The sequence below is a fragment of the Coenobita brevimanus genome, chromosome 26 (assembly GCF_032717465.1).
Source record: "Coenobita brevimanus isolate Jiangsu-jjx chromosome 26, ASM3271746v2, whole genome shotgun sequence".
Lineage (NCBI taxonomy): Eukaryota > Metazoa > Arthropoda > Malacostraca > Decapoda > Coenobitidae > Coenobita > Coenobita brevimanus.
The window spans coordinates 4,872,501-4,890,111 of record NC_136979.1 but is presented as its reverse complement, the minus strand read 5'-3'; the positions used below and the strand labels follow the sequence as shown (position 1 = coordinate 4,890,111).

At 43.2% G+C, this 17,611-nt stretch overlaps 1 protein-coding gene across 1 annotated transcript in view; it reads right to left on the bottom strand.

Moving 5' to 3' along the window:
• mtgo (miles to go) overlaps positions 1-17,611 on the bottom strand; it is a 303,974-nt gene that overhangs the window by 71,370 nt on the left and 214,993 nt on the right. The window contains exon 4 of the mRNA XM_080268116.1: positions 4,075-4,238. Coding sequence (XP_080124242.1) covers positions 4,075-4,238 — 164 coding nt within the window. The remainder of the gene's footprint in view (positions 1-4,074; positions 4,239-17,611) is intronic.

Below are 17,611 nucleotides of genomic sequence, written 5' to 3'. Positions count from 1 at the left end.
TTTTTCCAGGATAAACAAATCTTTAAGGCAGTTCACTCTAGTATGGCTGAATAAAAATAAATAAATAATCTTAAGCATAGGTTACTGACAGATTCATAAATGCAAAAACACGGAAGAGTTGAGGAGGAGGAAGATGAAGCCTGTGTCGAAGGTGGAGGGCTCAGAGGTGAAGAAATGAAGAAAATGGCGGGAAGGGTGAGATGGAAATGAAGAGGTCAGAGAGGAAGAGGAAGAGAGCTGAAGAGGTGAGTGACTGATAGGTGGATATAGAAATCAAGAGGTGACATGGACAGGAGGGAAGATAAATGGAGAGATGAGATGGAGAGGACGGAAAAGAAAAGTGAGATGTGGAGGAGGAGAAATGAAGAGGTGGGAGATGAACAGGATGGAAATGATGACGAAGGGAGAAGGAGGGGGAAATGGGGAGATGAATGAAAGTGCCAGAGTCAGATCCGGACGTGGAGAAATGATAAAATGGGTGAGAGGAAGAGAGAAATGATGAGGCAGGAGGTGGAGGAAAGAGGGCAGAGAGATAAAAGGGAGGAGAGAATGAGGGAAATGAAGAAGTGGGAGACACAGAAGAAAATGAAGACAAAGGGTGGAGATTTGAGAGAGAAATGAAGAGGCATGAGAGAGGGAGAAACAAAGAGGTGAGGGTGGAAAGAGGAAGGGACAGAACAAGCTGTGGTGAAGACGGAGAGAGAGAAATAAGGACAAAATAAGATTAATGAGGGTATGGAAGAAGTGAAAATAAGGGGTTGAAAGGGGAGAGAAAAAGATAATGAGTGGAGAGGAGACAGAAAAAAAGGAGACAGGCGAAAGAGAGAATCAGAAAATAAGGCAAGAGGATGGAGACAAGGAGACTGAAAGAGACATAAAAGAGTGGAGAGAAGAGGGAAAGAATTTAATGACGAGGAAGAAGAAGCCAAAGCCAGAGGGGAAAGGAACGGGTAGGGACGCGGGCTCTGATGGGGTTAGCAGGAGCAGAAGTAAACACAAGCCTTGTTGGGTGGTGGGGGCCAGACTCACGGACCTTCTCCTTCTCATCATCAGCCTCCTTCTCCTCCACCCTTCACTGCTCTCTCCTCTCCCTGATTCTCCACCCTTCGTTTCTCTCTCCTCCCTCTGTATCTCCATCCTTCAATTCTTACTTCCCTCCTTTCTCTTGCACCCTTTTCTCTCATTATCTCCCTCCTTCTCCACCTTTCACTGCTCTCTTCTCTCCTTCCTCCTCTACCCTTTTATGTCTCTTCCCTTCTCTCCCTCCTCCTTCACCCTTCACTTCCCTCTCCTCTCCTTCCTCCTCCTCCATCGTTCACTTCCCTCTCACTCCCTCCTTCCTTCACTTTCACTTCTCTCTCCTCTCCCTGCTCCTCTATTTTACTTTATTTCTCCTTCCCTCCTTTTTTTTCTATCTCCCTCCCTCTCTTTTCTTTACTACTGCTCTTCATCTTTATTTTAATTATTTGTTCCTCCCTATTCTCCCTCCCCCTTTCTCTCACTCCCTACTTCATTTACTACAATACTCCCTCTCTCTCATCTCTCCCTCTGTGTTATTCCTTCTCCCTTTCTTTCCCTTTATTTCATACTGGCTTCCTCTCACTCTTCTATTTTTATTCCCCTCCTCTGTTTTATTTATATCTCCCTCTCTTATTTACGTCATTATTCTCTCCCTCTCTCCCTCCCTCCCTTCAGCTTTCTTCTCCCTCTCTCCATCCCTCCCTTCAGCTTTCTTTTCTCCCTTTCTTCATGCCTTCTACTCTCTACACATCTGTTTTTGTAACGCTTCTTTTCACTATCTCATTTCTTCTTCTCTCTCTGTCTGTTTTTCCAACGCTTCTTATCTTTGCCTTATTATTTTCTTTTCTGCGTTTGTTATCTTTCGCTTTATTGTTCTCATTATTTTTTCTTCTTACACACTACGTCAGCAACGTCCTTTGCTCTTTATCGTTGTCTTATTATCTTCACACTCTTTCCATGTGTTTTTCTTTTGCTTCTTATCGTTATCTCATTATCTCCACTTCCGCCTCTCCTTCTCCCCACACATTTTTCTCGTCCATAATCTTCCTTATACTTCATTTTTCAATTTCATTTTTACTTCTATATTTATCTTCCCTCCTTTCTTCCATATTTTCCCCCTCTTAAGCCTCTCCTTCCCTCTCTCCATTTGCCTTCCTCGTTTTTTCTCTCCTTCCTCTTCCTTCTCCCTCCTTTCCCAAACATCATTATCTTCACTAGTTTTCTTCATTCTCTCTCCTCCCTTTTTTCTTAATCCTATTTCTTTCCTTTTTTCCTCCCCTGTATCCTCCCCCTTTCTTCTTCTCTCTCCTCGCGCTTTCTTCCTCTCTCTCTCTCTCTCTCTCTCTCTCTCTCTCTCTCTCTCCTTTCTCTCCACATACCTTCTTCCCCCTCTCTTTTTTTTCTTCTTCCTCTCTCCCCCTACTTGCAATATTTTCCTCCCTCTTCTCCCTCCTATTCACATAATCCCGACCCAGCCCCCTTTCCCCCTTCCACAAACAAACCACCCCTTCCCTCCCCACTTCCCATTATCAACCAACCACACCCATACAAACCACCACAAACTACCCATCTTCCTGCTACCAGACGATTTTTTTCAGCTTGGAAGGCCCCCCCCCCTCTCCCTCTCTCTCTCTCTCTCTCTCTCTCTCTCTCTCTCTCTCTCTCTCAAAATACACACACAAGACTCCAGACACTCCCCATCTAAACCTCTTCAAACCGATGTCGTCTCTCCCACTTTCTTCTAGTTATTTCCAGACAATATTATTCAGCTTTAGGGAGACTTTCTGAACTGGGGAGGTCAGATGTAGCATTCTTTTACCTCTTCCCTACAAGTTGTCTCTCTCCATCACTTCCACGTCACTTCACGGGCACTTCCACTTTCATTTGCCCATCTACTCCTCCATATCACTTCACATACTTTCCATCTACCCCTCCATATCACTTCACATACTTTCCATCTACCCCTCCATATCACTTCCCACACTTACTATCTATCCCTCCATGTCACTTCACATACTTTCCATCTATCCCTTCACATCACTTCACATACTTTCCATCTATTCCTTCACATCACTTCACATACTTTCCATCTATTCCTCCATATCACTTCACATTTTCCATCTACCTCTCCACATCTTCACATACTTTCTATCTCTTTATAACTTCACATACTTTCCATCTATCTCCCCACATCACTTCACATACTTTCTATCTATCTATCCATATCAATTCACATACTTTCCATCTATCCTCCACATCACTTCACATACTCTCCATGTATCTCTCCATATCACCTCACATACTTTCCATCATCTCTCCATATCACTTCACATACTTTCCATGTATCCCTTCACATCACTTCACATACTTTCCTTCAATCTTTCCATATCACTTCACAAGCACTTCTGATCTAAATTTTTATCAACAGGTTTCAATCTTGACTTATATTTCCTCTTCACAGCCCTATTTCCTACACTCGCATGGGTTGATGAGATCCAATGCACCACTTATACGGCAGGCCAAAAATAAGTACACCCAAACAAAGCACGTGGGATTCCCTGTACATCTCTAAATATTAAAACTTTTATATAAACATCACATGTACTAACAATGAATACAAATGACAGTACATGGATTAAAACAAAATAAATTAAATAAGAGAATACTTTCAAACCTTCCATAGTACACGAATAATCAAATATCATACCAATAATTATAAACGTATGAGTAAAAAGAGACGAAGATAGCAATGAGTGGGTCTGGAAACGTGAATAAGTAGGGGATGGAAAAAAAAAATAACGTCTCAAGTGCATGTAGAGACAGATAAATAAAGTGAAACCATTTTAAATAAAGTAAAAGGGGGGAGAGGGAGGGGGAGGCCAAGGATGAGATGGAGGGATGGAATGGAAAGGTATTTGAGAGAGGGGGGGTTGTGCTAGGAGCAGGGCAGTGAAATGACGGGGGACAGGGCGACATGGAGGCGATTTGTTTGCGGCCACCCCTTACGGGATTAAGGCGTCTAGCAATACATAGATAGATTTTTTTTTAACTCACGTAAGGACATAATGGCATGGGTACGGGCTGGGCAGAGAGGATGACGTGGCGTAAGGTGCCCGTCTCGTCCACGATTTGCTGCACCACGTGACCGGGCGGCACCTGCACGGGGAGGGGGATGGGCGGCGAGGAGTTCGTGGACACCATACGCACGCTGGCTGGCCCTGGGGGAGAAAGACGGGAGAGTTAGTTACAGAATTATGGTGGTATGAAAAATGCTGCTGCTGCTGCTGCTGCTGATGATGATGATGATGATGATTATGATACTACTAGTACTACTACTACTACTTACTACTAATACTACTGATAATAATAATAATAAAGACTCTCTCTCTCTCTCTCTCTCTCTCTCTCTCTCTCTCTCTCTCTCAAAAACTCATTTCTAGTTGTGTTTCACCAGCCTTCATCATCCCTGTTCACTTCCTACGTCAAAATGTCCACGAAATACAAAAAAATAAATAAATAAAATCGCTAAAAGAAAGCAAGAAAACAGAAGGCATCGTAGTGAAGGGGCTAATTGTTGTTGCTGTTGGAAGGCGGGGAGGAGGGGGGGGGGTGGAAGAGGTTGTTGACTCGATACAAAAACTGTAGAGTACCGTAATTGTAGCAGTGACTGATACCACGGTGAGTGAGGACCTGTTGTTGTTATTGATGCTTGTTGTTGCTGCTGCTGTTATTGCTGTTGTTACTGTTGTTGTTGCCGTTAGGGGAATGTTAAGGGAGGTTCCTGACTCGTGAGAAAAATCGTAAAGAAATTATTGTGGTGCGTGAAAAGCATAAACAAGTAAGAAGTATTATTGGTGTTGACATTCACACCAGACGATTTTATTCACCATGCGATTTTATCCACACAAGACGATTTTATTCACCAGGCGATTTCATTCAAACCAGGCGATTTTATTCACACCAGACGACTATGTTCACCAGGCGATTTTATTCACAAAACGATTTTATTCATCAGGCGATTTCATTCAGTTTCAGGAACCTCTCGTACTGAAGGGGTTGACGAAAGAGAGATACCGTCCTCCAGTTTCTCTCTCTCTCTCTCTCTCTCTCTCTCTCTCTCTCTCTCTCTCTCAAATCGTCTAACAAGTGTCGATAAAAATAAAATGACGTCATCGCTCTGAAGTGGTAAAAGAAGACTGTCATTATTGAGAGCACGATAACCAGTGTTGTTGTTGTTGTTTCAGGAATTGTTGTTGTTGTGTAGTATATGATTTATTTACTTTTTATTTTATTTTTTATTTTTTGCTTGTTCGCATGCTTGTTGCCTTGTTGTTGATTCGAGGAAAATATTGTTGCTGTTGAGAGGAGAATGAAGGAGTTGTTGGCGGTGGTGTTGTTGTTGCTTGTCTGTCTGTCTTGTTCAGGGAAGTTACTGTCGATGGAGAGAGGAAGATAAGAGACAGTAATTATTTGTCGCTGTTGTAGTTCTTCTTGCGTTAAAGTAGGTCGCCGCTCCTGAGAGTAAGATAAAACGGAGCATTTATTTATTTTTGTATTTCATTTTGTATTTATTTTTTGTATTTTTGAGGGAAAGTATGAGTAGGATGTTGTTCTCACGACGATGGTACAACGTAGGGACTGTTATTACTCTTCTTGGTCTTCTTTCTCCTCCTCCTCCTCTTATTCCTCTTCGTCTACTACTACTACTTTCTCCTATCTCCCTCCTGCTTTTCCTCTTCTTCCTCCTCCTCTTTCTCCCCCTCCTCCCGCTCTTCTTCCTCTTCCTCTTCTCTATTCTTCTTCTTCTTGTGAGGGGTTAGTGCAAGGTTGGATGGGTGACTATTTTTTTTTTTTCAAGACCAGGAATTAATTTATTTTACCCAGCGCTCCTTCATACCCAGATTCTTATGACTCCCTCTCAGCTGAATAAAATCGTCTAGCCCTGAAAGGAATACTAGAGTTATCCCACGCTTGTGAGGGTTAGAGACTGATTAGCATGTGTGGTGAATCGTGAATCAAATTTCCATATATAATTATTAGCGATGATTCAACCAATGTTCCTTGGAGTAGCAATGAGAGAGAAAGAGAGAGAGAGAGAGAGAGAGAGAGAGAGAGAGAGAGAGAGAGAGAGAGGTCTCCAAAATGCTGAATAATCTCAAGGAAAAAATGTCACTGAAGGGAATAGGTTAGGCAACACGTAACCAGCTGATGTGTTATGCAATCCTACGAACAGCAACAATGAATTCTCAAGGACAAGGACGCGGCTCAGCACTAAGGACGGATCAGGAACGCTCTTCACCCCTTCAATCCGAGGACCCGTTCACTCTATTCACTCTCTCTTCAGATTTCATTCAGCTCACAAGCCTTTAAATTTGAGGGGGATGGCGACGGTCATTATTATTATTATTATTATTATTATTATTATTATAAATATGAACAGCAATAATGTAGCAATATACGCCAGCAGGGTGTCACTACGCTACCTTTATCATTATTATTATTATTATTATTATTATTATGAAAACAGTAAAGACTGCAATTCCGGTTTTACTTTAACTCCTAAAATCCGGTGAAATTTTTTTTTATTATTTTTCCTGCTAACTCAAAACATTTTTATTCAGCTTACGGGACCCGCCTGGTAGTAAAGGGGTTAATAAAGACTAACCCCTCTAGTTCGAAAAGTCTAACAAGAATAAAATCGTCTGGAGAGGGCAATAATGAAACCCAATAAGACGTCCTCGTAGTGAAGGGGCTCGCGGCATACACTCTATTGTATAATGTAGTGTCATGAATAATAAATTACGACAAACTATTAACTTTAATGAGATTGGAGGCAGTCACCCAGCTCGCGCGCGCACTCAAATAGCGGTTTTTTTTTTTTTTTTTTTTTTTTTTTTTTAGAATTTTCGTATATAATCACAAGAATCAGTAGCGCATCTTCCTTTAACACAGAACGGAATACGTGAAATAATCTTACTCAGGCACTACAATAAATAAGAGACCATTTATAGTACTTCTTAAACATTCACATACGCTATCCTTTTCTTATTATGTGCTAAGATCATAACACGCAGATCTAGGCTACCTCCTTCAAATGTTCTATACTAACACACAAATCTATGCTACCTCCTTCAGTCTGTTCTATACTAACACACAGATCTAGGCTACCTCCTTCAGTCTGTTCTATACTAACACACAGATCTAGGCTACCTCCTCCAGTCTGTTCTATACTAACACACAGATCTAGGCTACCTCCTTCAGTCTATCATAACACACAGATCTAGGCTACCTCCTTCAGTCTATCATAACACGCAGATCTAGGCTACCTCCTTCAGTCTATCATAACACGCAGATCTATGCTACCTCCTTCAGTCTGTTCCATGGAGACGCTTTATAAGTTCTGGGACAAAAGCTACAACTTAGCATTCAAAATGGAGTGATGCCAGTTAAACATCTCACGTAGCTCAGTGGCTCCACATCCTTTCATAGCACTTCTTCGTGACTGGCACCATATTCTAGTGTTCAAATTCTGTCATAACTCAGCATTCAAGACGGAGAGATGGAATTTTACGCCAAGTTAAAGTGAACAGAGCAGAGTTCATGCAAAACTCAAATTTCGTTATCTCTACATTGAAGCGACATTAAATTAAAATATATTCATTGTGTATTACTGAACAAATATTGGTTATCTGAATGTGGATATTAATATGCACTACTCTACGATATGAAAGAGAGAGAGAGAGAGAGAGAGAGAGAGAGAGAGAGTGGGCTTAAGTTGGAGTATAGCAGGTGGATATAACAAGTGGGACTAGAGCTGGTGGATATAAGTGGATATAACAGGTGGACGTAAGTGGGAGTATAACAGGTGGTACAATATGATCTAAGTGTGAATGAAGCTATCAGTGGTGGTGGTGGTGGTGGTGGTCACTTGGCGGAGTTCAAGAGCGAGACCTAAGGTTAAGAGTGCACTGATGCAAGATGGGGAGAGGAGGAGAGGGGAAGGGGTGAAGAGGAAGAGGAAAAAGGGAGAGGGGGAAAAGGGATGGGGAGAGGGGGAAGAGGGAAAGGAGGAAGAGGGGAAGGGGGAGAAGAAGAGAGGGGAGTACAAACGGAAAGCAAACAGCAATATACCTTATGGTCCTACTCCTTTCGAGGCTGTTTGTTATAGAGCAAAGTATGACCACCAGAGGAGGGGGAAGCAGAGAGGAGGAGGGAGAAGGGAGAGGAAGAAGGGGAAGGGTAGAGAAGGAGAAGGAGGGAAAGGGGGAGAGGAGGAAGAGGGGGAAGGGAGGAGCAAGAGGGGGAAGGGGACCAAGGCATTGAAGTGGAGATCTAAGTGGATTGTTGATGAAGGAACGAATAGATGAAGGATTGAAAGGATGGCTGGCAACAAGATAAGTGGCAAAGGATGGCTAATTTGGAAGTCTGAAGGGAAGGGAAGGATGTGTGGATGAATGTGAGGATGGAAGGGAACAGGAGTGGAGGTCTGAATGGATGGCTGAGGATGAAAGGGATGGATGGATGAATGAAAGGATAGACACGGCAAAGGAAGACTGTATTTATGGTACACAGACATAAATACAGTGACAAATATACAAATACAGAGAGAGAGAGAGAGCCAGGTAAGCCGGGTCACTTTTATTACCGTAAAAAAAAAAAAAAAAAAAATACTCGGTTCCGGCTCTGTCGCGGCAGAAAGGGGGTGGGGGGAGTGGAGAAAGGGGGGAAGGAGGGAAGTGGAAGGGAGGAAGGAGGGAAGGGGAAGGGAGGAAGGAGGGAAGAAAAGGGGAGGAAGGAGGGAAGGGAAGGGAAGGAGGGAAGGGAAGGGAAGGGGAAGAAGGAGGGAAGGGAAGGGGAAGAAAAAAGGGAAAGGGAGAGAAGGGGAGGGGAGGGGAGGGAAGGAAAGGGGAAGGAGTGAAAGGGGAGGGGAGGGAAGAGGAGGGAAGGAAAGGGGAGGAAGGAGGGAAGGGAACAGGAGGAAGAAGGGAAGGGGAGGGGAGAAAAGAGACCGGGAAGAGGAGGGAAAGAGCAAAAGGAAAGGAAGGAGAGGAGGAGAAGCAAAGACGGAAAGGAAAGATGGAAGGAAGGAGCCTGGAGAAGGGAAGGAAGGTGAAAAGTGGAGAAAAGCGGAGGGAGGTATGGGCGCAGAGGGGAAAGGAAATCACAGGGGGAGGGAAGGAGAAAGCAGATGGAGCAATGATGAAAGGAATGGAAAGTGAAAAGTAGAGAGGGAGGGAAGGGAGAAAGAAATCACTGTACGATGGAAGAAAGTAGACGGGGATGGAGGTGGGGAAAGTGAGGATGGAAGGAAGGAAGGAGAGAACGTAGCGCAGAGAGGAACAAGAAGATGCAGTAAGAGAAGGAGGGAGAGAGGAGGGTCCGGCACACCAAAACGTACTGTAACTGCTGCTCTGTACACGCCTCACACTGGTGGGCAACGCGTACTGTACATGGTCAGACTGTTTTCTATACGTCTTCAAGGGCAACTGATCCGTAACGCCGAGGAACACCTCTTTCTTTACCTGGAGAAATGACCCACCCCCACCCAATGTTAAACGAATGAGTACAGGTGTGGTGGGCTTTTGAAGTGTATGATGAGAAAGTCTATCAATCTATCTGTCTGTCTGTCTTTCTTTATCTATCAATAGCCAGACGCCTTAATCCCGGAAGATGTGGCCACAAACAAATCGCATCCATGTCACTCCGCCCTCCACTATATGGCTACCCTCTCTCCAACTCACACCCTTTTCTCTCATACACCTCTCCATCGCCTAGCCCCCCTTCCACCTCACTCACTCACACTCTCCTAGTCAGTCTCTCCAATCTCTCAACACAGAAAGTGGATGTACAAACTAGATAGGTGGCCGATGCACTAATATACACAAACGGATCAAATGGCAACCAGTGTTAATAAGCGAGATTAATATTCGGGCCGGAGAATAAGGATGTGGGAACGAGATACGAAGGCTGGGATGTGTTAGGGAGGTGGGATGGAATGTCCACCCAATATGACTACAACGGGCCATATGAGTAGTGATGATGACGATGATGATGATGATGATGGCAAAGGAAATATCATTCATGTGTATGTGTGTATGCCTATGTAATGAATCTTATTTACCCCATTCAACCAAAGTGTAATAATGAATGAATGTGTGTGTGTGTGTGTGTGTGTGTGTGTGTGTGTGTGTGTGTGTGTGTGTGTGTGTGTGTGTGTGTGTGTGTGTGTGTGTGGACAACTGCGCATCATATTTCCCAGAACTACTTCATCTATGTACGCCTGTGTGTGTGTGTGTGTGTGTGTGTGTGTGTGTGTGTGTGTGTGTGTGTGTGTGTGTGTGTGTGTGTGATACAGTGATTACAATTAACTAAGCATAAATATAAGATGCAACAATGTATTACAATTATAGAAATAAAAATACAATACACTGATAGACTGATAAAGAGTGACAGACAGAGACAGATAGATAGATAGATAGAGAAAAAGGCTGGCTATAGAGTAAGATTGATGAATAGAAAGTCGAGCTTCTTACATCCGGCTCATCATTGTAATTATCCGCTCACACACACGCGCGCACACACACACACACACACACACACACACACACACACACACACACACACACACACACGTACAGTACAAGTACACAGGGTCGCATACATTATATACACACGTTTATACACTCGGTCGATTATACACACACAGTCCACACACACACACACACACACACACACACACACACACACACACAAAGCGCTGTATCATCACTATTCATTCGAGCACAAACACACACACACTCACACGGTCATTTACAGTCATACATTCACACGCCCGGAAATTGCACACGTAAACACACAGCCACATACACGCACATGTAATCATACAAGCACAAATGCACATACATAACACATAAAGGTACTCACAATACATACTCAAACACAAGGCCTAACACACACAATCACATGCATACATACATACATACACGGATACATACATACACACGACATACGCACATGTACTCACACAATGACCACACTGGTAGCTTACACATCCCGTACTCACATGGGTACGCACCTAATATTCACACGGGTACACATACATACATACAGACAGACAGACAGACAGACAGATATACACAATCAAACGGCTACACACATGCATACTCGCACGGGTACATGCATGCACTTAGCCTATATGGATGTACACACACACACACACACGGCCATATAGACATACCGGTACTCTCACATACACATACACAGTACCGTACACACCATCTACTGACTCCAACGCACAATCGTGGTCACACACACACACACACACACACACACACACACACACACACACACACACACACACACACAGGAATACTAACCGAGACTACAAAGTTCTCTCTCTCTCTCTCCCCAAGGTCAATCACGAACTCACTTTGGTCACACTCAAACGAGCAATACGTAAAAGAGAGAGAGAGAGAGAGAGAGAGCGGTCACCACTCTCCCACACCCCAGCAAATCTTTCCTAGTATCCCCTGAAATGAGGAAAAAAGAAAACGATGTCCGGGTGAAAACTTAATGCCCAGTCTCGTTCATGTTTATTTCATGCGGACGGAAGTGTGTGTGTGTGTGTGTGTGTGTGTGTGTGTGTGTGTGTGTGTGTGTGTGTGTGTGTGTGTGTGTGTGTGTGTGTGTGTGTGTGTGTGTGTGTGTGTGTGTGTGTGTGTGTGTGTGTGTGTGTGTGTGTGTGTGTGTGTGTGTGTGTGTGTGTGTGTGTGTGTGTGTGTGTGTGTGTGTGTGTGTGTGTGTGTGTGTGTGTGTGTGTGTGTGTGTGTGTGTGTGTGTGTGTGTGTGTGTGTGTGTGTGTGTGTGTGTGTGTGTGTGTGTGTGTGTGTGTGTGTGTGTGTGTGTGTGTGTGTGTGTGTGTGTGTGTGTGTGTGTGTGTAACAGGATATACGAAGGTGAACGAGACAAGACCAAGACAACAAAACTACACAAGTCCTCGATAAACTCTAAGGAAGTTGAACACCAAAAACGAAAATCCAGTTAAATTCAATTAGTTATTTTTAAACATAACTTGATAATAAACTACAGCATAAGAGACACTCAATATTACCTTCCAATAAAAATACTCAAAATCTTCAGAGCAACGGCGCCTTTCACTTCATTCTTATTATCTGCAGACGATTTTCCTCAGCTCTGGAGGTTTTGTTACACTAGATGGGTTAGATACATACTCCGTCACTAATATCTTATGGTTAGAATATACTGTGAAATTTACGGCCGTACGCTTGAACCTGAAATCGCAAAAGTAGGTCACAAACTCTTACTACTACTACTACTACTACTACTATTATTATTTTTATTATTATCATTATTATTTTAGTACGTGATGATGATGGAACGTATCTGGCCTTCTTACTGGGCTGCTGACTGCGTTCTGTAATATGGTACGCAGGCTAATCCTACCTAATAACCACAGGGGTTCCATAAATGACCTTCAGTAATTGGAGGTTTGCATTTGAGGTGGTGGAAGGTTTCAGCATACGACCCCTAACCCCTTCACTACGATGATGTATTACAGATTATTTGCTCTACATAGGTGATTTGCGTTGTTCTGAAGCTTATGTCCCGTAGCTCAGTCACGGAACAAGACACTGCCACGACTCTGCATCTTTCTATAGCACCTCTTCGTGACTGGCAACTTATTCTAGCGTTTATCATTACAACTCGGTACTTAACACAGAGATGGCAAATTTACGCCATGCGAACAGAGTATGGTTTAGTCTTGTTATTCCTGACTATTTTTCAACGGGAAGATCGCTCGTGCTTCTAGTTTATCTCTTCGAATCCGGTGACGTATTATTATTATCATTATTATTACTGTTATCATGACTACTCCTACTACTACCTTATTATTATTATTGTTATTATTATTATTATCATTATTATTATTAATACTTTCGATTATTCTTGCCCTCAAGATTTTTTAAGTTGCTTATGGAAGATGTTCATCGGGAGAGGATATACTATACAAATAAGACCTTAACAAACCCCATCACTATCATGGATCTTGCTTCACCCCCCAAAAAAAATAAATAAATAAAAAAAAAAAAATCTGAAGTTAGCAAGAAAACAGAAGATAAGGAACAGAATTAAAGAGGTTAATAAAGGCTATATCTAAACCCTTCAGCTCGGAAAGTCTAGGGATAGTATAATAGGCTATTAGACGACTCAGAATAATAATAATAATAATAATAATAATAATAATAATAATACACAAGGATTTAGAGATTGGTTGTGAGGGGAGATGCAACACTCACAATTATAAAGACATCAAGAGACCATTATAAGGAAACCAAACACGCCATGGCTCCAGCGACGAATAATAAGAGCAAAAACAAGCTGAAATGTGTGTGTGTGTGTGTGTGTGTGTGTGTGTGTGTGTGTGTGTGTGTGTGTGTGTGTGTGTGTGTGTGTGTGTGTGTGTGTGTGTGTGTGTGTGTGTGTGTGTGTGTGTGTTCTGGGTATGGGAGGGAAGGGAGGCGCGTGCGTGTATATGTGTGGGAGGGAAAGTGTGTCTGGGTGAGTTAATGAGGTAGTAATTAACGACCCAGCACCCCTCATCCACCCACCCACAGAGCGAAATGAAGGGATATAAGAGACTGAGGAGTGTGCGTGGGGGCCGGAGACAAGTTTGATAGGGCGGCGATGGTGTCACCCCTTATCAATCCACACAGGGCACAACTGTCAGAGGGATTGATGGCATTACGAGTTTAAGGGCGCCTGGTGGCCTAGTGGTTACGAAGCCCCAATTCGGAGTGACGGTCTTGCACAGGTTCGATCCTCAAGAAGTGACTGGAGGAGTTTTCTATTACGTAAAGGAAGTAACATCATAGGATTGGTTTTTACAATTTTTTTTACAAGATTAGGTACAATGCTCCTCCTCACACATATTGCAAAGTTCTAAATAATTTCTACTTATGCATGCGGGAACAACTTTTGACATCGGGGCACCAATCGGATACATTTTGACAACGATACTGCCTGATCGTACGGGTCGGGACAAAAAAAACTGACACAAACACCCCGCTTCGCGTTTTGGACAAGCTATTTCTCAGTTTGGAATAATGTTAGGTGAGAGAGAGGAACAGAATACTCGAAATATAAAGCAACAAAGCGAGGTGTTCTTTATCCAACGCGTATTTCGACAACACGATCGGACAACCCGCGTCAAAACAATGCTGATTTCGACATGCGTGTGACGAAGGCATGAATGGTGGAACGCTGACAGCAATGATGATTTATACTGATCAAACCCTAACTCTATTTCTAAGGAATGGCTTTTTTTTTTTAAGGTTTTAATCCACACACATTAGAAGGTAAGGTGTGAGAGCCGGGATAGATATATATAGATAGATACATAGATTGATACATAAATCGAAAAAGACAATGATAAATAGATACATAGTGAAAGAGACTGAGCGACAGATAAAGGAGAGAGAGAGAGAGAGAGAGAGAGAGAGAGAGGAGGTGTGTAAGATTAAGGATGACTGAGTACGGGAAGCTGACGGAGTAGGTGAGGAACAGAAGATAATAGAGAATAAGTATAAATTGTGTGAGTGAAAGTGACTGATAGGAAAGATATGAATGAATGTGAATGAGGTGATAAAAGCCGCAATCAGAGTGAGTGAGTGAGTGAGACAAGGAAGCTGTATGAGAATGAGTAAGAATGTATGAGTGACCGAATGAATATGGGTAAGAAGTGAATGTGAGGGATGTTAAAGGATAATATGATGAGAGAGAGAGAGAGAGAGAGAGAGAAAGAGAGAATGTGAGTGATACGAGGCATCGTGACAACTGCCATCTGCGACCTTCACCACTCATGACACACGCACGCACGCACACGCAAACTCGAGCGCGCGGGAATACACACACACACACACACACACACACACACACACACACACACACACACACACACACACACACACACACACAAACGTCAACCAGCAACGGGTAAGCAACTAGCACAGAGGCAATGACGCACGACCAACACACGCATACCACGGACATCCTCTCTCTCTCTCTCTCTCTCTCTCTCTCTCTCTCTCTCTCTCTCTCTCTCACACACACACACACACACACACACACACACACACACACACACACACACAAATAATGACTAGCAACGGCTACACACATGCAAATAGCGAACACAAGCAGTGACGCACACCTCCCCCCCCACACACACATACACATACAAATAATGACCAGCAACGGCTACACACATGTGCATAGCGTACACATGCAGTGACACACACACACACACACAAAGTTAACTAGTAACGGTGCACACAAGTGCAACTAGAAGAGGCAGTGACGCACACAAAAACGGAAGCCTGCAAACACAAACAAACGAGTGTGCGCATGCTTGCATGTGTACAAATATGCACACACACACACACACACACACACAATGGCCTATTTATCAGCTCTTTCCTGTTTCTTCTCTTCCACTCTTCCATTCCTCTCTCTCTCTCTCTCTCTCTCTCTCTCTCTCTCTCTCTCTCTCTCTCTCTCTCTCAGACGGCGCCAGTTCCTATCAGACACGCCTCCCAATCCCCCAACCCCCTCCCCACCTCCGGCTCCTTCCCCTCCTCCTCTTTCCCGCCATTCTCCTCCTCCCTAAACCCACCCATCCATCCACCCTTCTTCTCCTCCTCCTTCTCCTCCTCTTATCCCTCAATCTAGCTCTCCCCTTTCCTCTCCTCTCCTCCCGACCAACCCTTCTCCTCTCACTCTCTCCTCTCCTCCTTCGTTTCCACCCTTTCTCCTCTTTCCTTCCTCCCCTCCCCCTCCTTTTCCTCCATACTCACCTCTCCCAATCCACGCGTTTATTGAATTCCGTGGAAAGAAGAAGAGGAGAAGGAGGAGGAGGAGGAAGTAATAGTGAAACGTCCATACATCTTCATCTTCCTTTCCATCACGTTTGGTTACCATGGCAACATCCCTTTGATCTGGCCCAACCCCCTTGCGTCGGGTCGTATTGAAGCATTTTATTCAATTATGTAATATTTTTGAATTTGTGTTCTTCAGTGTTGTTGTTATTTTTGTTGTTACTACTACTGTTATACATCATCATTCTTATTACTATTACCGTATTATTATTATTATTATTAATATTATTATTATTACGATCCTTGGTGATGCTGGGTTATTATCGTTTTTATCATTACTTCAATCTGTTCTTACGAGAGAGAGAGAGAGAGAGAGAGAGAGAGAGAGAGGAGAGAATGTAGGCACCGTATTACAGTACTGTACATCAGTAACTTGACCTACTTTGTGGTGTTTTGGTCAGTGTGTGTGTGTGTGTGTGTGTGTGTGTGTGTGTGTGTGTGTGTGTGTGTGTGTGTGTGTGTGTGTGTGTGTGTGTGTGTGTGTGTGTTTTAGGTCACAACTTCCGGCCTCTAACTATCGAAAACAAGGTAAAAATTTTGGCTTTCCTGGTTTACTCTTTCATCATCATCATCATCATATCATCATCATCATCATCATTCCAGACCTCTCTTACTTAATGATGGGTTGAGATAGGGTCCAGAGCAAGAGAAAACCCTGAGACACTAACTGGCCATTATTATTATTATTATTATTATTATTATTATTATTATTGCTGCTACTACTACTACTACTACTGTTTACTTACTGTTCTTATTTATCCGTCATACGATCTGTTTAGCACTATATATGTATTTATTTTATTTATCTGTAGTGGTGGTGACAGGTTCTTAATTCTAGATGCCACGAAAGTAATATTTTCTTTATTACAGAATTACTTTGTTTTGAAATATTTTGGGATCACTTAAGTAATTGTAATATTCCTTGCTGAGAGAGAGAGAGAGAGAGAGAGAGAGAGAGAGAGAGAGAAATTTAAAACACGAATCACATGGAAAGTCACGACGAAACCAATGCGACCAACAACAACAACAACAACAGGTGTGAATACAATTACCACCGTTACCTGACCGTTACCACCTGCCTCCACCTGTACCGTTACTCCACCTCCTCCCCTCACCCCCCCCCCCATTTAGGCATCCACTCGGTCCACTCTCTCCACTCCCACCTACCTATCTATATATCTTAATTTCTCTACTACCATCTCTCTCTCTCTCTCTCTCTCTCTCTCTCTCTCTCATTTCATCTCCCTCCTTTCTCTTCCACCAAAACATTCTTTCCTCCACTTTCCCCTCCTGTTCTCTCCTCCATCCACCTGAACCGCTATTCCACCTCCTCCTCCTCGCTATCCACCTCCTTATCCACTTCATCACTTTCTCTCTTCCACTGCCTTAGTCTCTCCACTTTTTCCTCTGCTTCCTTGTTTTCTGTTCATTTTTCATTTTCTTCACCTTTTCTTCACTATTCCCTTCCACCACTTTTTCCTCTCCCTTCCCTCCTTCTTACCTCAACCTCTCCACTTCTGTAACCTCTCTTTTCCACTTTTCCCTCCATCTCTCTTCTCCACTCTTCCATTCCCCTCCACTCCTATCAACCTCTCTACTCCCGTCTTCCTTTACCAACCTACTTCAGTCTCTCCACT